This window comes from Mycteria americana, chromosome 1 (genome assembly GCF_035582795.1).
Source record: "Mycteria americana isolate JAX WOST 10 ecotype Jacksonville Zoo and Gardens chromosome 1, USCA_MyAme_1.0, whole genome shotgun sequence".
Classification (NCBI taxonomy): Eukaryota; Metazoa; Chordata; class Aves; order Ciconiiformes; family Ciconiidae; genus Mycteria; species Mycteria americana.
The window spans coordinates 86,070,494-86,095,853 of NC_134365.1; the positions used below are offsets into that span (position 1 = coordinate 86,070,494).

The 25,360-nt window shown below is 40.1% G+C and overlaps 1 protein-coding gene across 1 annotated transcript in view; it reads right to left on the minus strand.

Moving 5' to 3' along the window:
- PRMT8 (protein arginine methyltransferase 8) overlaps positions 1-25,360 on the minus strand; it is a 75,728-nt gene that overhangs the window by 19,289 nt on the left and 31,079 nt on the right. Inside the window, exons 2-4 of the mRNA XM_075491769.1 lie at positions 15,507-15,692; positions 8,813-8,968; positions 3,225-3,288 (exon numbers count right to left, since the gene is read on the minus strand). Of these exons, the coding sequence (XP_075347884.1) occupies positions 3,225-3,288; positions 8,813-8,968; positions 15,507-15,692 (406 nt within the window). The remainder of the gene's footprint in view (positions 1-3,224; positions 3,289-8,812; positions 8,969-15,506; positions 15,693-25,360) is intronic.

The window sequence follows — 25,360 nt, forward strand, 5'->3', positions numbered from 1 at the left end:
TAATGATCTCCTCACTGAGATATTAGAGATTTAAGGAACTAGGATCTAATTCTCATCTGCTTTTCAAACATATTATGCTGGCTTCACAATGAGGAAACTAAGGCTTATTTCTTCCATGATTTCTGGGGAGCTGACTCAACTGAGAAAGTCAGATCTAGCCTGACAGTACACAAACAAGAAAGTTTGTACAAACACGGTTCTCTCATGAAAAATCTTTTTTCATTCCTTTGTGCTTCATGATTAAATCTTTTATAACATACTGGCATTCTCACTCTGCATTTTCTATCTGGTTTAGACTTGCATAACTTTCCACAGTTATCTAAAGTGACTGCTGGAAAATATTGCTGTCAGGTATTTTGTCACCAAATTAGTTTCAAGGAAATTAAAAAGGTTGCTAGAAGTTTCTCAGATCCTCAGAGACACTATTACAACACAGCGCATTAAATTACTGGCAATACTATATACTACTTACAGGAGACTGGGTATGCACTGCAAAAGCAAATAAACAAGCAATTAATAGAACTGGTTGATACTAGAACAGATCTTTTGCTAAAAGGAAAATTAAATGTCCATATTTACTTTAGTTATAACAAATCATTTTGTTTTAGGATCACTACACAATTCACCAATCATTCTTGCATTTTTATATATATCCTATTTACAAATGTATTCCAAATTCTTTAGACAAATAATTTTCAGCTTGTGTTTGTCTGCTATTTATATTGTTTGTTGCAGTGGGTAAAGCCTCATGATTCTGGATTCTTCCTTGATAAGGTAACTGATGCACTTGAAATTCAGGAATAAAGTGAGTAGGGAATATTTTACTTTCCATTACTAACTGATGACCACTGTATTACTCTTAATAAATGGCAATTTTTAATGATGGCAATTTTTATTGATTAAAGTGATCAACATTCAGTTTGAGGAAGACGAAGGTACTTTCATTTAGTTAGAACTAGGTTAGCTGTTTAAGAGTGGAAGTGTGGGTTGAGTGATTTTTAGAACTCAGCCCAGGGAAAATGAGGTTTTGTCCTTCCAAAATACATGTAGTACTATTATTATTCTAAGCAGATGTGGCCACTTTATTTGCATAGCAAACTTTTAATCCAGACTGGCCCCCTAAGAAGTTGGGAACACTCTGATTCAGATTGGTAACACAAAGTATCAGCTGGTAAGAGCAACCTGACTGGAAAAGACCAGAGTTCTCTTCTCCTTCCCATTCTTTAAACTCCTTCCTTTCACAGTTAGTAGCTCAATAGTTCATTTCTTGTTATACCAAAATCTCTTCATGTCTATAAGCTCCAGCCACGAGTTCTCTTTAGTTCTCTTTTCTCCTGAGAACTTTCACTTTTGGAGTGAATTTTAGCACTGTTGACAGCTGCCAGAGTGACACACCTGCAGACTTTGAAGCCCTCTGTTTATACCTAGAACAGTCACAGTCTAAGCAGCAGCAGCAGCAGCACAAGTTCCTCCCACCTCCCTTCACTTCGATGAAACATCTTCATAAGGCACCATGGGGGAACAGCCTGTGCTGTCCCCATCTGTATTGTATCTGTTCTGGAAACAGTGGGTTTTCTCTTGGTTCAGCCCCTTTTGCTGACTCTGCATTTCTCTAAACAGTTGAGGGGGGGAAGAAAAATTTCCATGAGCAACAAGATCCTTTGGCTCAGTACCTGGTTGCATTAAAATAAATGTGAATGTGGGTCAGTGTAAAGTGTGTAAGTGTAAATGTTAGTTCAGTTGTGTCATTTGTTTATATTGGAGACCAAACTGCAGTCGGAGAGACTGCTGAACCTGTCCAGGCAAGTCTCCTGCCAAAGGGGAGGGGTCTCTGCTTCTTCCTCCACAGTTTTTCCAAGGACTTGATCCTTGGAGAAACAGGAGAAAGAAACAGAGATAAATACCTTCTGCAACCCCTGGAGCACACTGGATCCTTCTTATTTATTCTGCCAATGGTCCCTTCACATACAATTCCTGTTGCTGGAAATCCAAACGTGAATTGATTTATGGTATGCTGTTTGTGTAGCTATTTAATGAAAGGCCATTCTGGGAATATACGGGCTCTGAACCAAAGGTGCAGGATAACCAAGTCAAGACCTCATTGTTTTAGTGCCCTACCCCTGTTGTGGAGGAGAGTATTTTCTGGTCCTTTGTTTCCTTCTTTTTTGGAACCAAAAGTTGCATGCACTGGCTGGCCTCCTGTGTCGCTGCTGTTTCTTTCCCACCACACCACTTGAATACGCATGCTGTACAATAAATTCTCCTCCCAAACAGCTTCGTGTTAGTCAGAAGCTGGTAGTGACAGCAATACAAATTAGAGCAGGTCTAAACCAGAACAGAAATCTATTCCTGCGCAGGTGTTAGCATAGCACCAGTGCAGACACAGCTAAAAGTGGGGGCAAATGAGACAGTCTAGCTAGCCTGTAAGCTGCTAGCCAGTCTAGCTAACCTGCACTGCTCTGCAGCAAAGGCAACCTCTTCACAAAGAGCACTTTTTAAAAAGAACTGTCTCTCAGCCTCAGTTAAAAAAAGAAATCCAAAACCCTGATTTTTTAGGTTGTTACAAAGATGTGTGCAGTGATTTGGAGGAGGACTGAAGACATGTTTTTTGTTAAGAGTTTTCAGTATGTTGGGAGTATTTTCAGTATTTTTTTTTCAATTGAAGTGTTTCCACATCCCTGGAAATGTCAACAGTTTTTCTTTCAAGAAAAAAAGTTTTCTATGATACTGTTATTCTGAGAATTGAACATTTTCATTTGTGTGTGTGTGTTTCAATATGTTTTTTTAAAAAAATATTTTTTTAAAGTTGGAAGTCAGAAGGAACTCAGTGAAAAATCTGTATTGATATAGAAAACTTTTTACTTTGAACCTTATTTCAATTTGAATGTAAGTGTGTGTGTGTGGATTCTGTTCAAGAGATAAGGTGGAATTCAAGTGAATTCAGCTCTAATATGGGGCGTTCTGTCTGCTTTGCTAAACCAAACTGCCCGCTGATGAGTCCTATTTGCTTCTGTTGTTTGTGAGCCTAGAACTAAATGTGGAAGTAACTTCTCCCGTGAGAAATTATTGTAGTGCCTAGAATGAGGTGTTTAGTTTTGTATTTATGTAAGTAAATTATGCAAAACTACCATTTACATATAAGCCACGCAACATAAATTAATCGGAAAAAGCAAAACAGTTATCTTCTCTTTCTCCTGAAGAAATTATTTTTATATATGCCTTACTGTTGTCCAAGTGGTTGGCCTTGATAATTTTTTCTGAGTAGTCAGATATGCTTGAGCATTCAATCTAGGAAAAAAAGAAAAAAAGAAAAACAAGAGGAAGAGTAATTATGTTAGAGATCTCAGCTATATGAATAAAACCAAAATCTACTGAAGGCAGCAAAGACTCTACAGAGCATGCAACCATTGATAAAGAGTAAATCAAACCTGTGTGGGCAGGATCATGATCAATGATATCTTAATATTTAAACTGCAGTCTGTGTTTGAGTTAAACTGGCTCATATAGAAAAGATTGTTTTTAAAACTGTTGAAATGTGGGAAAAAAGAGGTCCTAACTACAAAATTACATAATTTATTAATCATATTGTTTAATTTATTCCTGCTACTTCAGAATATTGCCTTCTCCCCCAAAAAAGTCTGCTGAAGGGAATGAATTAGCATGGTGCTACATTTCCTCACACATTTTAAAACAAAATACATTCAAACTTTGTGAATAATATTAAAATTCAAACTGTCGCAATACTGGTCTGAGTCAAGAAGCAATTGCTTTTCTCCGTGAAAAAATCTATCATCTTTGGCAATGCATGTTATCAAAAAAGAATACAGACATTTTACACATAAGAAATGACTGAAATTATTGTATTTACGAAAACATCCAGATCTGCATGTCTTTTCCTATGACCAGTTCTGTGCTTTTACTAGGAAAGGAATTACAAAGTACCTTCTAGTTTTAGATATGCCCTTAAATTTGTTAAAATCTGAGTTCTAGCATAAAAGCCCATGTTTGCAATGACCTTTGATATCTTTTCGAGAAATACTGCATTCCATGAATCTGGTTTTTGTGCCCTTTTAAAATCATGAGGGCCAAAGTTGCTGGTAGTCACCTAATCAGTTCCTAATTTACCTCTTCCAAATTTGACATTAAACTGCCAATAATACTTTGTATAATCCTTGTCTCTCTAATTCCCCTACAGGAATGTCAAATAGAATTATATTATCTCTAGTGAGGTGTTTTATATGTCCAGTGAATTCCATTTAGCATCTAAAAGCCAAACTGTGCTTGACCTCTGTGATGGTACTCACAGATGGCAGGACAGCGGATGGAAGGACACACAAATCCCTTATTCTTTTTATATAGCCCATGAAACAGCTAGACATAATAGCAGTCATAATATCAATCCCTGTCCCCATGGGAACATGAACATTAATTCTACTTAGCTTGCCTGTAGATGTAAACAGCTCCTTAAGATGTCTGATTCAATGGCCTGAACATAAACCAAAACTGGCAGGTAGAAAGGAACACCAGAGTGCCAGTCCAGAGAGTCCAAGGAAGAAATCCCTTGGGGAGAACTCTGTCCTTTTTCTCCATCCAGCTTCTTCTTCCCTTACTGTAAACTGTACAGACTATATGCCTTGTCTATACTTACAGCCATTATAACATACTCGGTTTTCCTGTCTGCCTTCACATCTGTCTGGCATTTTCAATTACATTGCCCATTCTTTCTGCTTGTTTTGGATGATTTTTAAATAAAGCATGGGTATGTAGGTGTTTGGAGGTGGCTTTCCAACCTTTCTAAAGAAAAAGATGCAAAGAAATAAAAAGTTCTATTTCATGAATTACTACGAGTTTCCAAAAATCAGCTTCATTCTCAAAGAAGCAAAATAATAAAAAAAAATACTCAAATGTTCCAGGAAGGAAGACATATTTCAGAAAATAAACTTGCTTTAGGATGGCTAAAGCTGTTCGTCTCTATTTTGACTTGGACTCTATACGGAGGTACAATTTTATTTTAAAAAGCTACTAATTCCAGAAAAAGAAAATACTGAATTCTGTAGGTGAAGAAATAGGAAAAAAATTCAGTGTTGTCAGGTTTTTCCCCAGTTCTCCTTCAAGTCAGTCATCTGCTCAAAGCTGTCCAATTCTATAAAGCATTTGGATTTTACAAAAACTGTGTGTTCCAATAAAATATGTCTGTACGTCAGTTTACAATCATAGAATCATAGAATGGTTTGGGTTGGAAGGGACCTTCAAAGACCATCTAGTCCAACCCCCCTGCCATGGGCAGAGACATCTTTCAGTAGATCAGGTTGCTCAAAGCCCCATCCAACCTGACCTTGAACACTTCCGACAATGGGACATCCACAACTTCTCTGGGCAACCTGTTCCAGTGTCTCATCATCCCCATTGTAAAAAATTTCTTCCTTATATCTAATCTGAATCTACCCTCTTTCAGTTTAAAACCATTGCCCGTTGTCCTATCACTACAGGTCCTGGTAAAAAGTCTTTCTCCACCTTTCTTATAAGCCCCTTTTATATTGAAAGGCTGCAATAAGGTCTCCCTGGAGCCTTCTCTTCTCCAGGCTGAACAACCCCAACTCTCTCAGCCTTTATTCATAGGAGAGGTGTTCCATCCATCTGATCATTTTTGTGGCCCTCCTCTGGGCCCACTCCAACAGGTCCACGTCTCTTTTGTACTCGGGACCCTAGAGCTGGATGCAGTTTGCTTTCTGACCTGTAGGCACACATTGCTGGTTCATATCCAATTTTTCATCCACCAGTATCCCCAAGTCCTTGTCTGCAGGGCTGCTCGCAATCCATTCATCACCCAGTCTGTACTGACATTGGGGATTGCCCTGATTCAAGTGCAGGACCTTGCACTTGGCCTTGCTGAACCTCATGAGGTTCACACCGGTCCACTTCTCAAGCCGGTCAAGGTCCCTCTGGATGGCATCCTTTCCCTCAAATATATCAACTGCACCACTCAGCTTTGTGTCATCTGCAAACTTGCGGAGGGTGAACTCAATCCCACTATCTATGTTACTAATGAAGATATTAAATAGTAGCGGTCCCAGTATGGACCCTTGAGGGACCCTTGAGTTTCTTCAGCTGTATCTAGTTGTGTGTGTGTATATTCATCTCCACTTTCATTTTACTTCTCAGTCTTCAAGCTAATGCTGTAAATGTCTCCTCTTTTACTGGAGTCTTTTTCTGAAACAGTCACCACATTCCCAGATTTCCTTTTCCCTTGGGCTGTGTCCTCATCACCACCTTTTTATCCAAATCAGCTAACATCTGACGTGTCTTCATTTTCTGTGTCTAACTCCTTCTTACCTACACTGTCTTGTTTGTCTGAAGGTACCATAGAATTCAAATAGTTCTACTGCAGTGACTGTCCTGAATTTTGTATGACTAATGACTAGATGAACATCATTGCACAATCTACTGTTATCCTCCCACGATGATTAGGGGTCAGAGCACACGAAAAAGAAGAAAAACTGAGGGGTCTGGTTGTGTTCAGCTTGTAGAAGAGATCCCCCCAATCCAATAGCTATCTTCAACTATCTAAAAAGGGCTTGCAGAGAAAACAAGTCAAACTCTTCTCTGAAGGGCACAGTGACAGGATAGCAATTATGAGCTATGGCAAGGGAAATTCCTGCTGATTGTAGCACTGGAATAGGTGCTAAGAGAGGATTTAGAGTCTCCATCCTTGGAGATTTTCCAAATTGGACTGGACAAGGCTTTGAGCAACCTGATATAGCTTTAAACTTAAGTCTGCTTTGAGCAGGAGGTTGGATTAGATACTTCCAGAGGCCTTCTAAACTAAATCTTTCTATGAGTCAATGATTCTATGATTTACACCTCTTGAAGACCCAGAGATGATTCTAGCAGTTGGCTGAGGTAGTGGCAAGGAATAAGTTCCAACAGTGAGTAATAGGGAATAAGAAGAACCAGACAGGGTAGTGGATTCATTTGAACCTGAAGAAGGGAAAGAGTGAGAAGGAGGAGAGTGACTTCAGTGGCACTGTAGTCAGAAAACCAACACTCTGCATTTGTCAACAGTTCCCACATCATGTTATTTGAAAAATCACATCTAACTGTAGAGAAGAAACTGGAACATCTCAGCTCTGTGTAATAATTCATGGCAAATGTTTGGTTTTTAAAAGGAACACTCACAGTTTCCATTGGCACTCTTTGCCAATAGGACCACAAAGTCTGAATTCGACTGTAAGATTGCCACTGCCAGATCTCTGAAATACCTGCTTTTCCAACATAAATACAACTCTGCAGCTTGCTGTGTGACAGGGTTCATGGTGAGGTAGGTCATATGACAAGAAGGTTGAAACTCTTAGATTACAGCCTCACACCTAAGAGAGTTCCTTTGAGAGCTAAGTTTCCTGGATAGCACACCCTCCAGCTTCAGTGCTGAACAGTCTGTGGGTGAGCGGACACTGGTGTGCCACTGAGCTTTATAAATGCCTGAGGTACAGCCTGAACTGAAAGAAGTCCAAAGCAAAAAACCCCCAACAACAACAAACCTGTGGAAAAGTATTTACTTTTCTTTGACTGGGTGAATTTTCTGCCAGTGAGCTGGCTCACTGTAGAATCAGATAAGCACCAGTGCCAGCACAAGGGAGGGAGGAAGACCATATGGCCAGGGATCTGGGAGATAGGAAGGTGGGGGCACAGCATCATCATTTTGTATATGCTTATACTTTCACAGCACTGCAACATCCTTCCGTGAGACCTGCATTCCGGCATCAGAGAAGGCTACAGGTTTATTCTTGTGAGGCTTTGAGATAGTAAATTGTGTACTTGGTTTACAAGAATTACATTCTAGCTGCCAATTCTGTATATTAAGTCTCATGCTTAAACTCCAAAACTTTTGCCAGCGCCTTCTGATTTCAGCTATCTATAGTTCCGTGCTCTAGTCTGATACTCAGGTGAGGCACTCAGAATTCACATTGGATTTTGAAAATATAAGCCTGAGAATTGAACAGGAGTCCTTGCATTTCATGTATCATTACCAGTAATAAAGATGCACCATTTAGATATTCAGTGACATCAGTGTCTTCAAATGCGCAGATGTAGCCAACTACGTTTTAGTAAACAATTTTGTCAAAGAAGTACACAGAGAAATAGAATCTAGTTCCCTTTTTCTATGTTGTGTTGTGTCTGCAGGGCAAACAGAAGTCCAAAGCAAAAAGCAATGGTATTTGTCATTTTAGAGTCAGTACAAATAACTCTGAATATACTTAGGAAGCAAATCTATGCTCTCTCTAATGACTTCTCTGCAGAGAACTGCACATTCATGCTCCTAAAGTTCAACGTATTTAAGGTAATCATTCCCTTCTGCCTCTGAAAAGTGTTATTGTTGGCACAGAAAACATGCACATACTTTCTTGCATGATTCGCTGGGTTGTAATGTACAGGGAAAAGTGTATTAAAGAAATTTGTTTCCAAGACTACAAAGTTGCAGAACTTAAGAATTTTAAAAAGCAAGATAGTTCCTTTGACCCCTCTGAGTAGGAGTGAATCCCTTTAACATTTTTTTGCAGCCAAGAAGAAATGTGGATATGTACCAGATCACCAAAGATTCCACACAAGGAAAGACATTATATCTTGATTTAGCAAAGACACACTACTGCGGGTCATAGAAAGCAACAGAACTCCACTGAAGTCAGTGTAAATCAAGCCATACAAGAGCTTGGAGAGAAGAATTTCAAACCAAGACAAGTAAGAAAAGGTAAATCACAAGCCAAATTCTTGGGCAAAATGCACAAACTCAAAATATGACAGAAAATCTTCTTACCCCATATACCTTCTTGGCTCCTGCCTTTGCAGCAAACATAGAGAGGATTCCTGTGCCACTTCCAACATCAAGGACAACCTTATCTTTAAAAACATGTTTATTGTGATACATTGAGTTTCTGTAGGTTAATGTGCGCACTTCATCCTTTAACATTTCCTGTGTTGAAAAAAAAAAGCATTGTGTTATTATTTGAAGTGCTTATAGGCATTCAACACTGCTGCTGAATGCATTCCCTTATTATAATTTAAGCGCTATTAGTACACAACCTGAAGAGTTTTTCAAGTACTTTGGGGTGCACACATCAAAGCAACTGTAAAATGCTTGCTACTTAGAATTGAATTATTAAGAAGAAGCATGATATCCTTTGTACAATTTTATTTCTCTAAATATTACTTCACTGTTACAATTGACAACCAGAATGTAATCTAACCACAGCACTGCTTTGGGCATAGACAGAAGCCATACAGAAATCCAAGCTTTCCTTTTCTCCTAAATCATGCACAACCTAGAGCCTCAGCAGAGGGACTTTTTGAGGTTCCTCTCTGAACACAAAAGAAATCATTCCATAAACCTTTATAAGACAGAAGTCTTGATAGCCTTGCCCAAAGTGATGCAGGAAGTCCATAGCAGAGCTTAGAGATACTGTGCTGTATCGTACTCCCTCACTGCTCTTCTGTTCACTCATTTATATGACCAATTTCCAGAAGATATTAATGTATAACCTAGACCACTATCTCACTATTTTAACTATCCACTATCTTCACTATTTTGTCATTGTCTTTGACCACTTTGACAATGTCATTGTCATTGACCACTATCTTCACTATTTTGTCATTGTAAGGTGCCGATTTTTGCTTCATTGATAGCAGCAATACATGCATTTCATTCCATTGACATCTTGTTCTCAAGTGTGCATATATTAGTCAAACTATATCAATAAAGAAGACTGAGGTCAAGATCCAAGTGCCATTTTTAAGAGACGTGTAGGCCATTCAATACACACTTTAATTTTCTCAAAATGCTTCTGTTAGGTCTAGAAGGCTGAACTTTTGCTTATACAACTGCCTTCATTTCCTAGTTTAAGCAAGTAGGAAAATTAGGTTTTGAATTTCAGGATAAAAAGAATCAGTTCACTGCACAGCAGTCTGAAGCACTAGTGCACTGGATTGTTACATATATCAGTTGCTCACTTACCTGTCTTCGCAGGAGACTATATGTACTCAGTAACTGTAGATGAATAAAAGGCTATTTTTATCATTATAAAGCATGGTTTGGTATCAGGCAAAGAAAGAGGCAAAGGAACAGTCCAACAACACTGGAAAGATGATGGAGCACACCCTCATGGAAACTTTCCAAACATATTAAGGACAAGAAGGTGATTGGGAGTGTTCAGCATGGATTTGGAGATGACTGACCACCTGATAGCTTCCTATGGTGAAATAACAGGCTCTGTGGATGAGGGAAGAGGAGTTGATGCTTGTTTATCTTGATTTTAGCAAAACTTTCAACATTGTTTCCCATAACATCCTCATTGAAAAACTGATGAAATATGGACTACATAAACAGACAGTGAAATGGACCGAAAACTGACTGAACTGCTGCTCTCAAAATGTTGTGATCTGCAGTACAAAGTCCATCTGGAGGCCAGTCACTAGTGGTGTCCCCCCAGGAGTCCATACTGGCACCAATACTGTTGGATACCTTCAATAATAACCTGGATGATGGGACAGAGTGCAGTCTCAGCAAGTTTGCAGTTGATAGAAAGCTGGGAGGAGTGGTTGATTCACCAGATGGTTGTGCTGCAAATCAGAGGGACCTCAACAAGCTGAAGAAAGAACTGACAGGGATCTCAAGAAAGTCAACAAAGGGAAATGCAAAGTCCTGCACATGGGGAGGAATAACCTCATACACTAGTATAGGCTGAGGACTGGCTGTCTGGAAAGTAGTGTTTGCCGAAAATGACCTTGGGAACCTGGTGGACACCAGTTTGAACATGAGCCAGCAATGTGCCCTTGCTGCATTTTGGGCTGCACTAAAAAAAGCATCACCAGCAGGTCAAGGGAGGTGGTTCAACACTGGTGAGACCACATCTGGGGTCCTGTGTCCAGTTCTGGGTTCCCTAGGACAAGAGATGTTGGAGCAGATCTAGTGAAGGCCCATGAAGATGATTACGGGATTGGAGCATCTGACATGTGAGGAGAGATTGAGAGAGCTAGGATTGTTCAGCCTGTAGAAGAGAAGGTTCAGGGGGATCCTATCAATGTGTAAAAATATCTGTTGAGTGGGGGAGAAAAGAAGGCAGAGACAGACTCTTCTCAGTGGTAATCAGTTAAAGAACAAGAGGCACAAATGACATGAACAGGTTTTTCAGAGCCTTGTCCAATCAGGTTTTAAATATGTCCAAGGATGGAGGCTCTGTAGCCAGCATTTTACCAACCTCCCAGTAAAGAATATTTTTTTCCAATTAAGTTTGTGCCCATGACATCAACTAGGTCCTTCAGCCGTGGTGGAGACAGCCCATCAGGTTCCATAGACTAATGTATGTCCAATTTAAGTGATCCTTCTCTGTTGAGGGTAAGTCTTCCTCACTCTAGACTTTACCACTCATCTTAGGGGACCTGATATTCCTGAAGGCAAGTCTTACCAGTAAAACCAGAACTGAAGAAGTAATTTTCCATGTCCTTTGTCACTAGATACCCTGCCTCATTAGGCAACAGTCCCACCTTTTCCCTAGTTTTCATTTTGCTGTTAATACACCTAGAAAAGCCCTGCTTTGTTACCCTTCCCATCCCTTGCCAGATTCATGTCCAGATGCAGCTTAGGTTTCCTAACCCTGGCCCTGAAATTACTTCTGGGTCACCTGACACTTCTTCTATCTTTTGTATGCTTCTTTTTTGGTTTGAATTTTGTCAGGAGCTTCTTGTTCATTCATGCAGGCCTCCTGCCACTGCTGTTTGACTTTCTGCATGTTGGGATGGACTGTTCTTGGAGGAGGTGAGCCTTCAAAATCAACCAGTTTTCCTGGACCTCTCTTCTCTGCAGGACCATCTCCCATGAGATTTTTCCAAGCAGATCCCTGAAAAGGGTGAAGACTGCTCTCCTGAAACCCAGGGTTGTCAACAAGACAAATAGCATGGATCCTGATGCTCTCAGGATCCTGAACTTCACTATCTCATGGTCACTGCAGCCAAGCCTGTCCTGACCATCACATCCCCAGCTGGTTCATTCTTTTTAGTAAGTATCAGGACCAGCAGAACACCACACACACCCCACACCACACTACCACCCCCTCATTGATTCAGGTTATCTGTGCCAGGTATTTATCATCATGCATTCCAAAAATGTCCTGGATTGCTTATGACCTGTTCTGTTGCCTTTCAGCAGATGTTGGGGTGATTAAAGTCTCTCATGGACCAGAAATCAGACTCATTTCTCATGCAGACATGAGACTTTTTCAGTTGTCTGAAGAAGACCTCATCTACTTCTTCCTGATTAGGTGGTCTGTAGCAGACACCCACAACAATGTCAACCATGTTGGTCTGCCATTTAATTCTGACCAGCTCTCAGCTGGAACATCATCTGTCCCATAGTTAACATGATTCCATGCATTCAGCTGCTCTGCCTCCTTTCTCACCTTCCCAGTCTGTCCCTCCTAAAGAGCCTGTATCCAGCTAATGTGGCATTCCAGTCATGTGAACAATCTCACAATATCTCTGATCCCTGTGACACTCACTGTAGCCATTCAACTGCACACTGACCTCTAATTCCTCCTGTTCATTTCCCAGGCTGCATGTATTAGTGTACAGGCACTTCACAGAGGCTCTCTGTCATGTTGATTTTCCAGAAAAGGTATAAGACCTTCCCCAATAATGCTGCCTCTTGGTACTTCCTTTTTTGTGTGCTTACACTTGGGGTGTGCCCATTCTGCTCTGTTTTATTGACTGACTATGAGGTCTTGTCCACACCACCCTGCATCTTTTGCTTACCAACTTGGTCCACCACTTCCCCATGTGACTGTGGGTCATCATCTCTTTCCTGTATCATTCTTAGCTTAAAGGTCTCCTCACCAGGTTGGCCAACCTGTTGGCAAAGATGCTTTTGGTCTGGTTTGTCAGGTGGATTCCATCTCCTCCTAACAGACCTCAATCCTCAAAGGGGGTCCCGTAGACCTAAAAGCTGAAAAGTTGTCATTGACAGCAGTTGCACAACCAGTTGTGGACCTGCAGGAGCACTTCTCCTCAAGTCCTTCTTTGCACTGTTAGAATTGAGGCAAAAAAACACCTGGCACACCTTGCTGTTGATCATCATCCTAAGAGCCATGTAGTCATACCTGATATGATCCAGGTTTCATTGGTGCTCATGTGGAAGAGCAGCAGTAGTAATCCAAGGCTGGTCTAAGGGCTGGACAAATGTCAGCAGCCCCTCCACATTTGGATCTAGGCAGATCCAAATGCCTAGACAGCAGGTCAGGTCAGCAGATGGGGGCCTCTGTCCCCTGCAGGACACAGCCTTCCACTACTATCACTTGTCGCTTCCTCCCTGTGCTGCATGGTTCAGGGCCAACTGGTTCTGATGCTTCATTGGACAGAACTTCCTGCCTCTCATCTACAATGACGGCATTGAACCTACTCTGTAGCTAGAGATCTGCAGGTGGATCAGGAGCCTTTCTCCTGTTGGCAGAAGTCACAAATTCAGCCTTCATCATCAGAGAAGTCTCCACTTCCAAACCTGGTAAGTACAGACTCTGACTACACTTCCTTTCAGTACAGTTGGGGATTTAGGCTCTTGTACCTTCAAGATCTTGGAGAAGATCCAGTCAGTCTCTTCCTCATGTCCCTGATGCTGCAAAGTCTGCCAACCTCCTCTAGCAGCTCCTTTACTTGTTGACACAGATCCTCTACCAGTGCACACCTCCTGCAGGCAAGGATGCAACCTCCCACTTCCCAGCCTCAGCAAGAGGCCCCAGGTACTCCCTGCACTCCCTGAGACCTACAGAGCTGCATCCTTCCATCAGGAGCTCAATCTGATTTGAGGTCTCTGATGTGTCTTCAATATTTCTCTTAGGTCTCCTTTCCACTCAATTGTTCCTCTATCTTCTTCCATTCTTGGATTGAATTTCTGAATGCTACACTGGCAAGATATAATTGGCAGATAGAAATCTTCTGTTTATGTATAAACCCCACAAACAATTACTAGAGTAATGGAAATAGATACTGTTTGTTATGTGGTTGTGATGATGTGCTCCCCCCTCCCCCAACTTTTATCTCCCGAAACCCTGCTCAAGCGATAACCACCAGGGGTGGTCGTAATGGGTGCATTACGTGACAGCTGCATCTGGCTCAAAGTGGATTCGGGAGACAGATAACAACACAATAGCCAAGGGCTATTGTGTGATGTGCCCACCTAACCACAGCGAAGAAACTAAAATCTGTGGTCGGTATGCAATATGTGGTCGGTTGACTGGACTATGGGTAAATCATCTTACCCCCATAAATAGTGAGCAGCCCAAGAGCCTTTGGACCTCTCCTGCACGGCAGTGGGCTGCACGCTAGGATCTCCCCTTGAGCAAGGATGCCTCTCAAGGTTACTCCTCAAGGCTGAGAGATTCCTTGCCGCAACAGATCCTCGGTAAGTGACTAATGGCATGCTAAACTTTGAAATCTTAGCTAAGTGATATAAAGCATTGATTGTGCATATATAATTCTTTAGACATAAACCGTTGACCAAGTCTGGGACTCGGATTGGATCCAGCCACACCTAGATCCTCTCTGAGAAGGAGTTTAGAAAGCAAGGGGGTCCTTTCTGAACGTCATGACTCATTGGGAGGGTCTCCCTGACAGTTTTATCTGACCCTGTCCTCTATGCAGTAAATAATCAAGTGTACATGCCATAGAATCTTGTTAAACCACTGTTGCATTTACCATTGAACCTTGTTAACTCACTGTTTTATATCAATAAAGTATACTTTTGTTTCTCTCTTATGAGTGAAGTGCATCACTCCATCTGCGACAGTGGTTTGTGAAAAGTGCCACTGATTTCACATTGTTGGCCTTTTTGCATCCTACTCTTTAAGATCTTGGGTCATGTAAATATAAGATATTAGTGGCTTCTTTAGAATTGGTCTACAGTAAACTTTTTGATGGTAAATATGGTCCACTGTGTATTTGAATTTTTTCCAAGACTGTATTTACTGGAGGCTATTGGGCTATATGTTCCCATTAATGCAGTCTGTGCATTCAAGTAACATGCCAGGAGTCAATAAATTACTTGGCTTCTCATGTCAGTTGAGTAGCTGTTCTGCTGGCATCTGTGCTGAAATATGCAAGAGAACAAAAGACTTAACTTAGCAATAAGGTAGTTTCCATGTGTGGTTGGGTTAGCTTGCAGCCCTCATAAATGCACTAAACTGATGCACTCATGAAGATCACCACTGTACAGATAGCTAATATAAGCTCTGTGGTGAACTCATATATGTAAGGATCTAAGTGGGACAAAGGTTATGAGTACAGGTCTCTAGAGAAGTGGGTGACATCTTTGGCACTTAACTAGATTATACAATCTTCTGAGGAAAGGCAGAGGAATATAATAATGAGCAAGTGGGAGGGGGATAAATAACTAATAAATCAAAGAAAGCATTATTATCATTATTGTTGTTGTTGTTTTTAATAATTGCTGAAATAAAAATAAACATTACCTCATGAATTCCAAAGTGAGCATAGGAATCAAAGTAATAATCCCTGGATGTCATCTCTTCTGGATTGATGAGCTTTGCCATCTTGCCTCGGCCTGGGCAGCTTGGTTGTAATGGGACATGTATGACAGATTGAACTGGCTTTGGAACAACAGTAGGCTGAGGAGGCTGTGATGGGATGGGGCAAACCTAGGAGAACATGGAATATTGTTAAGAGGCGTCATTAAAAGAAAACTTTTCTCTCTATGTCTAGCATAGTGATATTACTGTAACTAGCCGGAGACAGTAAGACCAAAGACACCTGGGGTATCATAAGTGAAATTTAGGCTGCCTTCTGTTCCTGGCTCTTTAACTTATTTGCTCTGTCTTGGAAAATTTCCTTAATGGCTTTTTCCTTGATATTCCTCTGCAGATACCTACATCAGCGCAAAGTAATGGCAAATTATTGGTGTTGGCTGAAGTGGGTGACTCCAAACATTGACACAAGGCAGTTAAAAGCTAGGTTTTCTCCTTTAGTGTCTTTCTGTCAAACTGCCACAGCTTTGTGAGAGGTAAGGTGTAATAAATAAATAGTTCCCCTGCAAAGAAGAGCTCATAATCAAAGGGTTTTGAACACAGTGTTGCCAACAAGGACAAGATTCACAATCAATTCTTAATCGTCAAGTAATGTATCTGGCTGTATTGATGAGGTAGGTCTGAGAATGCTCACAATATCTGGAAGTCCCTGACACTATCTGAAAGTCTCTCAGCATGGCCAGAAAGCACTGTAGGGAGCTGTGTGGGATATGTGATCCCTTAATTTATTTTCCTGTTGTTAGGAGATGCAGGAGTTATGTGTTACCAACACCTCCTGGCCCACTGCTCTTCTTTTTCCTTGCTTATTGCATCTCCAACACCAAAATTTCAATAGAGCCAGAATGCTCACACTCAGATTTGACACCTGTAGCATCTAAGACAGAAGAGAGAATGTTTCACAAACATGAGACACAGACCATGGTCTGGCCCATAAGTACATCTACATCTTTCATCCTTAACATGAAGCAAAATGCTGGAAACTGAGAAAGACTGAGCAAGATGCTACAGCTTCACATGTGCACTAAGTCACCTGCAAATTATGGGTCAACAACTTCATAAATTAAGAAGGTCAATCCTACTTAAAATATGTCATGTCCTCTTGTACTTTTTTTAAATTTTCAGATTTAGTAGTTTCCCAGTGGGGACCAGATTTGCCTGAGCCCCTCCTAGATACTTTCATAAAGTTCACTCTATCTTCTATAGCTTGACACTGCGAGACATCAATCCCTTGTACTCTCTCTGAATAGCATCAATTAGCCTAGTTCAGTTTAATTCAATGTAAAAAAAAAAAACCACCACATTTTTTCCCTTGTTCATTTGAAGATTTAAATGTGTCATCTTTTGATGGTTTCTTTGGTCCATCTGTGAAAAATTAATACTAGTGGTTTATGTTCCTGCAATACCTTTCATCCCCAAAGATCCAGAAGTGCTTTATTTATGTCTTTCCTATTTCTGACATTTTTCACTTTATCACCTCGCCCAGTTCACCTCCCACCCAGAATATAATTTTTCCCAACTGGTATTTGTATTTCTGTCCTGTCTAGTTTTAAAATGTCCATCTGCAGTCATTTCTCTTAAGAAACTATTTCATTGCCTGTTCATTGCTTGTAATAGTCAACCCTTCCAAATTTGATCCTGATACTTTTAATTACATACTTGAGGTTATATCCCAACATTTTTCTCCATTGGTGTACACACTATCAAATTTTTGCAGTCACCTTGCCCTGTAGTCCTTTCTGTATTTGTCTGCTGCATTACAAAGACTTAAACTGTAGATGTTAGGAGTTTTGTTTTAAATGAGTATGAACTCTGTCAGGTCTTACACTTTTCTCCTAAATCTTGTCCTCTGCATCATTTTACAATCAAAATATGTAAACATAACAGTCACTGCACTCTTCATTCTGTTCCTGTCTTAGGTAAGAAGGTCTCCAGACACAGGATAGTACATCACAGGCAATTGCTCAAAAGCTACCTACTGGAGAGAAATTTTTGTAAATGAAACCAAAGGGGTATTAGCATTTCTATTGCTGTCAAACTACAAATTCAGATGTGGTTTGCTGTACAATAGAAAGCATTTTGTACAGGAAAAGAGACTAGTCTTGAAGGTGAATCTTCTGTCTGGGTCTCAGGCAATATCAGTTCTGCTCCTGGCTGCATAGAATTTGTCTAGACAGGGTTATGAGAATAAGGTTTATTCTGACTAAAGCTATGGAATGAAACTAAAGTCAGCAACTCAGGCTAGGTAAGTTGTCTGAATGATTTTGTTTGCTGTAAAGGAATTAACATTGTTATCTCATAGTCTGCAAGACAGCTGAATTCTGCTACAGCCAAGGAGTGGCAAGATAACTTTTATTAAGCTACTGAGGCAGTATTAGACCTTTGACTCACAGTACTTTTCAGGTTTACCTAAAGTACCTGAAGACTTACTGCTCTCAACTGTCCATCTACATCTCTGCCAGAGAGTACATATCCCATGCAGCAGAAGAAGTAGAAGCCTATTAGGTCTGCTTTTCAGTTGTCTTAGTTTGTAGCCAAGCAGCCCATGGTAAAATGTGTTGATGGTGGTTGTGTAACAATGGTAGGCTGTGAATACCATTAGGTCATGTCCATCCTGTGCTATGGGTATCATACCCTCATGCAGAAGGGGTAACAGAAAAGCGGATAGGGGTGGTAGTCTTCTCAGCCAGCAGCACTCTGTCACAGGGACCTTAAATCAGCTGCTTCATTTCTGTTTTAGGCATATGAACACAACACAGACCTTCCACATTAAAATGATGTAATTTTTTGCAGCATCTGTAATGCCCACTGCTATAATTTCTGTGTGTAGCACTGTAATTCTGAAACTGCAAGGCAAGGTCACAATTAGAAGAATAATTTTGTGAGTGGTGCTCAGGAAATCCCTCTGTCATAGATTTGCTATAGACACTGTGAAACAATTTCAGCCAAGAGTAACTCAAGTCCTATGACAACAAATACCTGGGGAAAACATATAAGCACAATGGACAATTACAAAATAAAGAAATTTCACGAAAGTGATTATTTGTATCAGAAACAATAAAGCCTTCAGGTGTACAGCTCTGTGCTTGTTAAACTAGAAACAGCTAAGCTTTTAGGGATGTGGTATAACTGCGTTAGGAGAAAACATGCCTCCAAGAGAAAAGCTATCAAGGAAAGGCAGCTTCCTGTATTCTTTCCAGAACTGAAAAGAATCCTTGATATGATTTACAAGCTTAGCACATATATACCCTACCTGTCAGAAACAACTCATCTTTTGAATAACTCCTGAAAAGGGAAAGCACCTGGGCTGGGGGTAAACCTCATATCATCAAAAAGAATCGAACAAATTCTATCCGAATAAACCATGTTTATTACAAATACAGATTGGAGCCAGCTGCACACAGTTCCAGAACACTGGCCGCTGCTAATGCAGATGAAGTTTGAAAGAATGCACACAGCTGCCTCAGAATCCATTCATCACTGTGCTAAACATGCAGCCCTCTATTTTTTCTATCTCCCATCTGCTACTGAAGATAGAGTTGGGGGTCCGAAAGATCTGAGAAGCAATCTTTTTTTACCATTGCTATGGGGCTTAGGTCCTGCTGCTCTGTACCATTTCAACACTTAAGTCAAAGGAAATTAGGGAAATATTTTCCTACTTTTAAAAATTAAATAAAGTTTCTTTCCTCTTTCTTTGTGGACAAGGTTGGTAGATTACAGATGCATCAAAGGTATTAGCACAGGACCGCTTTTTAAAAAGCTTTGAATTCTTACAAAAGGCAAGACTCACAACCCTCATTCATTTCTCAAAATCTCACATCTGAACATTTTGACATAGGTTTCTAAAACACATATAGGCACTTCAGTGATGGATGTGACTTTCAGATATGTGGAGCTGCCCATGTGCATAAATGGAAACTGTTGAAATTCTTCTTTCTTGAAAACTGGACCGAAGTCAACATGGACTTACGAGGCTACCTGGATGTACAATTCCCATAATGAAAAAGAGAACTCAGTATTCAAAAATTATAGGCTATTTTGAAAATGTAATATATCCATCTGCCTACAGAGAGGCAAGATGGTGAAATATGCACAACTCATTTTTTAGGAGGTTTGTGACAAAAGCTGAGGTGTGTAAAGTAAAAATAAACTTGAATTTCAATGTTCATTTCTTGATATTACTATGGAGACACAGGGTTGGAGGTTAAAATTCCAATCCTTGTAAAACTGTTGTTCAAGGTGTAGTGTTTTCTCCTTGACAAATTCTTAGTCTTTTATGACATTTTTATGGCATTGAAGAAGTTAACAGTACCTTCTGTCTGGAAATGCCTACCCTTTCATTAAGAAACTACACTCACTAAAAATGGAATTATAGTTTAATATGATTCAATTTCAGCATTCTCTTGTTTTTAAACAAATAGTTTTATCATACCTAAATGTTGATTAGACTTATTTCTTGGGCCAGATACCTTTCTGTGTCAAAACTACTAGAATAGAATATGCCTACAACCATTTTAATTAGTCTGAATTTAATAATCTACACCTTTAGCATGCAAGAGATTATCACCAGATACGCAGTCACCATAGCAGTTCTAACAATACAGCTTCTTCCTGCTGCAGATATAAAGGCATAGCCAAATATAAGAGGTATTTGGTATCCTCCTGCCAAAATTTAGGTTTACTTCTACAACAGCTTCTTGGAAGTCATTACACAATGGTACAGGCCAAAACCTCCCTTGACTCCTTTATCTTGTATCCTTTTGAAATAAGTCTTTGTCCCAGGTTTGTGGGACCATATCTTAAGTGATCTTTGGATTGAGCAAAGAATCTGGTCCATTATCCGAGAAGTTTTACTCTGATTTTCTGAGGAAATGAAGCTGCCACAGTATCTTGTCTGTGTCTCCCATTGATAACTTTTGAGCTTGTCCAACCCAGTCTAATTTGAAAGAAGAGTGGAAATATCAAACACATTCATATTCCTATACATTTCTTGAAAATCAGAAATTAGGTAGAATAGCCAATTTGATGATCCACTGAAATTGAAGCAGCCAGATTGCAGTTGTCATTCTTTCTACTTGCTCTAAGTTTATTAAGCTAACTGGCTTGTGTTACATGTGTAATGTGTAGTCTCCAGACTAATAATACTGTATGATCAGTAATGAAGATGTAGGAAGAAGTCTAGGCAGAGGTCAGAACTAAGTTGGGAGATGAGGGGATAAAGAGCACATACTTGCAGGAAACAAGGTTGCATTAGCTTCCCTATCATGGAAAAACCTTTTTATGCTAAGGATGTGATGTTCACAAGGACTGCAAAATGGCCAGGAATCAAGGGGTTCACAGAGACCAGATGAGACAAACATTCAACTGCAGACAGACATTACTGCTTGGAAACAAAGATGTTATATGTGTCTGCATGAGGTACATGTTTTCAGGAAGTAGGGCTTTCAAAGGCCAGTAAAGAATGTTTGCCTTTCGTTGTCAGTTTTGTTTTTCTTAGTGGAGGCTTTATGTTGTGATATTTCTCAAAATCAGGATGAAATAGCCAGTTCCTCAGTTCCTCATTCCTCTACTTTCTGCTTAATAAAAATTAGGCTTAGTTTATTTTAAATTGCAGATAACTATAAGTTCAATGCAACTGCAAATCTCTCTAACTTCTAAAACTGCAAATCTAGCCCAATTCTGTAAGAAAATTGGGAGAGAGAACTGATTCTTAAAACTGCGTGCTTTGAAGCTACTCCTTTTTCAGCCACTTCAAAAAGTCAAGTGCTGCTCTGAACTTTCTACATGGAGTGTGTGAAATGCCAGATCAACCTGCCATAGACAAATCTGTCCATTTATTATCAGCAGGAAATTCATTGTCCTTTACAGACAAGTATCACTTAGAGTACGTTACAACTGTTACATGTTACCCCTAAGGTAATGGTGATAGTAAAAACATTGTGAAAACACTGAGGCATGTTCTGAAATCCAAGGCTCTATTGTTTGCTTTAGAATAAAGCCTCTGTCCAGAACTGAGACTGAGCAGTCATACAAGGAACTTGATTATACACTAAGTGTCCAAATCCTCAAAAATCAAAGTAAAAGATGCAAGCAGGTCTTCAGTATGATAAAGGCGTGGTTGGCATATTTAGGCTGCAGCAGAAATAACACCGAGTAGCAAGAAGGAATGCAAAGATCACAAAGGTTTGCAAATCTGTTACTTGTTTGAAAGTTAAAAAGGAATTTAGATATCTAAATGTAAATACATGATAGGAACTGTGATACCTTTGTGGATCTGACCCAGGGTACTATATACTGTCAGGATTCTTAATGGGGACTATCTATTGGGGAAAAGCCAGAATCTTCTTAGTGACAGGTCACAAATAAAGCAAATTTCCAGTTGGGTATAAGTGAATAATTCTTCCGCCTAATAGATGTTAAGCACTGAAACAAATGCTTAGAGGGTCTGTGGGGTCTCCTTGTAGATTGCAAAACTCAGCTGGAGAAGGTTCTTAGCAGCCTGATCTAGCTTTAAAGTTATCTTTTATCTGAGCAGGATGCTCAACTGGATGACCTCCAGAGGTCACTTCCCCCCATATTATTCTATGATAGTAAGACATGGACAGTTATATTTGTACTATTCAGGAGATACAGGTGGCAATGGCAGGATAAACCTGAGCCTAGTGTAGATTATGGTGTGGGTTATAAATTTGGGTTTATCGATTTGTATACACAATAGGAACAGAACCTCTTGTCATGAGATTAAAGAATGCATACTATGAGAAGAATACGAGGACATGACACTCTGGAATGAAAAGCTTTTGAAGCTACATGTAACAGAATTGGACTGAAATGATAGGAGATGAGATGACAGAATGTAAGGATGGGAGTGATGTTAAGTATCTGTAGCATTTATAAAAGTCTGAGCAGTTCTAGACCATTCTGTGTGCCAGTGCAGGTAATAAAAATGCTCATCATCCAGCCTGCCCTCTTGACTGCTTACGGTACGTTACAGTGCCGCTTGGGTACAGCAGCAAAAAAAAACCAGGTGACAAATTGTAGTTACGCATGTTCATGTTTAATTGAAGTTGTGTTCCTTTTTATAAAGATGGAGATTTTGCAATGCGTGTAGAGTAGAAGATCCAGTGCAGGGCATGAACAGTCCTAGTTCAGCATAGAACAGAAGGAAATATGAGATAAATGTTATTACTATTAACTGAAATTTACTCTTTGCAAAGTACCTCATGAAAGGATAGCAACGCATTATTTTAAAAGTGCTGAGAGATACCTTTCTTTAGGACAAGGCTGCATTTTTATTATCTTTGGCATGTGATAGACCTAATTATTATTGTTTTAGATTTAATGTCACAGACAACTGCAACACCTTCTTGGTTTACAAGATCCCTGTTACAAGGAACAGCTGGAGAAATGCCTTGTGCTTTCACCTATACTCTGTTGTGTAGAGCAGATGGTCTATCATTAGACAGATGTTGTCCATCTGTTTGTTTGAAGCCCCTTAAGCCTCATGAGGAGTGAGCTAAGTTGCATGGTGAGGAGTTTCTCAAGTGCTGGCTAAAGTCTCAAACATGCTTCTACTGAAGTCAGAGAGTTTCGCAGCTTCAGCTCAGTAGGGAATCATGTTTTAGAACCGTTGCCCTCTGGTGGATAATATTAAAAGTGAAATATAGCTGGCAGATGGCTAAATTCATTCTTCATTTCATGGAGTAGAGACTAAGTTACAGCAATCAGTAATCTGGAAACAAATCTCCACATATAACCATGCTGTTCCCTCCAAATATACAGCATATGGATTTGTTACAGGGTAATGGTCTCTGTCACACGAGTCAAGAATCTGAAAGGTAGAGAATTAAATAGAGGAGAATTTTAAAACTCATGAAGGAGGTAAGCTGTGATGTTCTGTGGCTAGATGTTCGGTGGTTTTGTTTCCATTCTTCAGTGTAATCAGGAATGAAAGAGATAGATATACTCAAGCACACTGGTTATTTTGGCACAAGATTGACACGTGTAAGTAAATCTGGCAGGCTGCGAAATAAAGGCTAGACCATCAGGGCTATGGTGTTTCTGAGAGACATTCCAGACTTCTCAGCCTTTTTCTGGCTCAGTACCATATATCAGGACACTTAGGAACAGCATGCTTTCTAACAGAGCTCTTCTGAATTTGGTGCCTTGCTAAGAAGTATGGGCTTTTTGGTTGTTGCATGTTACAGCAGCCCTTCTCCTGTTCCAGAATCCAGTCTGACAAATTGACTCTGGTGTGTAGATCACAGAGCAGCACAAACTGCAACCAGCAGCCTCACAAGGCCAGTGGCTCTCACAGGTTGCAGCTTCTGCTCTTATACAGATTTACAGCTACATCTGACATGGTAATACTCCAAGGTCCTGATTTTCACTGGGGCATCCCATCCCTTTTAAGGATTCATGAAAGACAAATAAAACCAAATGATGAAAAAAAAAAGAAAAAAAATGCTTCCTACCTTCCTATTGTTTTAAGCCTCTCCTTTTCAGACTGAAGAAGGTGAGAATTTAATTTAATTTCATCATTCTTCATTCATTTGGTAGAAGCTGAGACATTACAGCAGTGAAAAACAGGAAGGTGCCTTAATGAGTGGTCCTCAGCCTATCAGTGTTGACTGGGTGAAATTCTGATATCATCATGGGAATGTAAAATTAAAAACTGAGGTCAACTGTGAGAGCTAAGAATGTTATTGCCAGCCATATGTTACATAATTGGTATTACTTCTATCAAAATTCGGAGTGCACCTAACACCTAAAATAGTCATTAAAAGCCAGGGAGCACTTAAATTGACTGATCACCATGGAATACTTTTCCTTCTCTTCCATTCAATTATCCAGAAAAAAAAGCAGGAAGTATAAACTATGTTGTATGTTTTCCTGCAACAGATTTTCCTTCTGAGATTTCTGGTTTTCAGGAGTTTTGACAGATCTCTCCTCTTTGCAGCACTACATCCAAAACTCTCTAGAATAAAAGAAATCAAGATGCACAGATAAAAGATGGGGAAACAGCCTGTTGTTCTGACAGGGCTCTCTAATAAGAGGCTTGCCTTTTGCAGTAGTTCAGAGGGAAGGTTTGAGGTATGTCTATTGGCTGTCTATTGTTGAAAGTCACGAAAGAGGAAAAGCTGATAGCAGAATTTTCCATTTGAATCAGGCTATAGCCTCTGGGAAATAAAGAACTTTTCCAAGTTTAGTGTCATTTTATTTCTGATTTGCCTTTCAGGGAGTTGCACAAGGGGAAGAAATATCTCTGCATTAATAAAATCCATCAAGTCTTCCAGCTGATTTTAAAATATTGGTCACAAACTCAAGGAATCTAAAAATAAACCGTATCAAATTCATTCCTGGGCATTCACAGAATCACAGAATCACAGAATCGTATAGGTTGGAAAAGACCTTTAAGATCATCGAGTCCAACTGTAAACCTAACACTGCCAAGACCACCACTACACCATGTCCCTAAGCACCTCATCCAAACGTCCTTTAAATACCTCCAGGGATGGCGACTCAACCACTTCCCTGGGCAGCCTGTTCCAATGCTTGATAACCCTTTCAGTGAAGAAAAATTTCCTAATATCCAGTCTAAACCTCCCCTGGTGCAACTTGAGGCCATTTCCTCTTGTGCTATCACTTGTTACCTGGGAGAAGAGACCGAACCCCACCTCTCTACAACCTCCTTTCAGGTAGTTGTAGAGAGCAATAAGGTCTCCCCTCAGCCTCCTTTTCTCCAGGCTAAACAACCCCAGCTCCCTCAGCCGCTCCTCATAAGA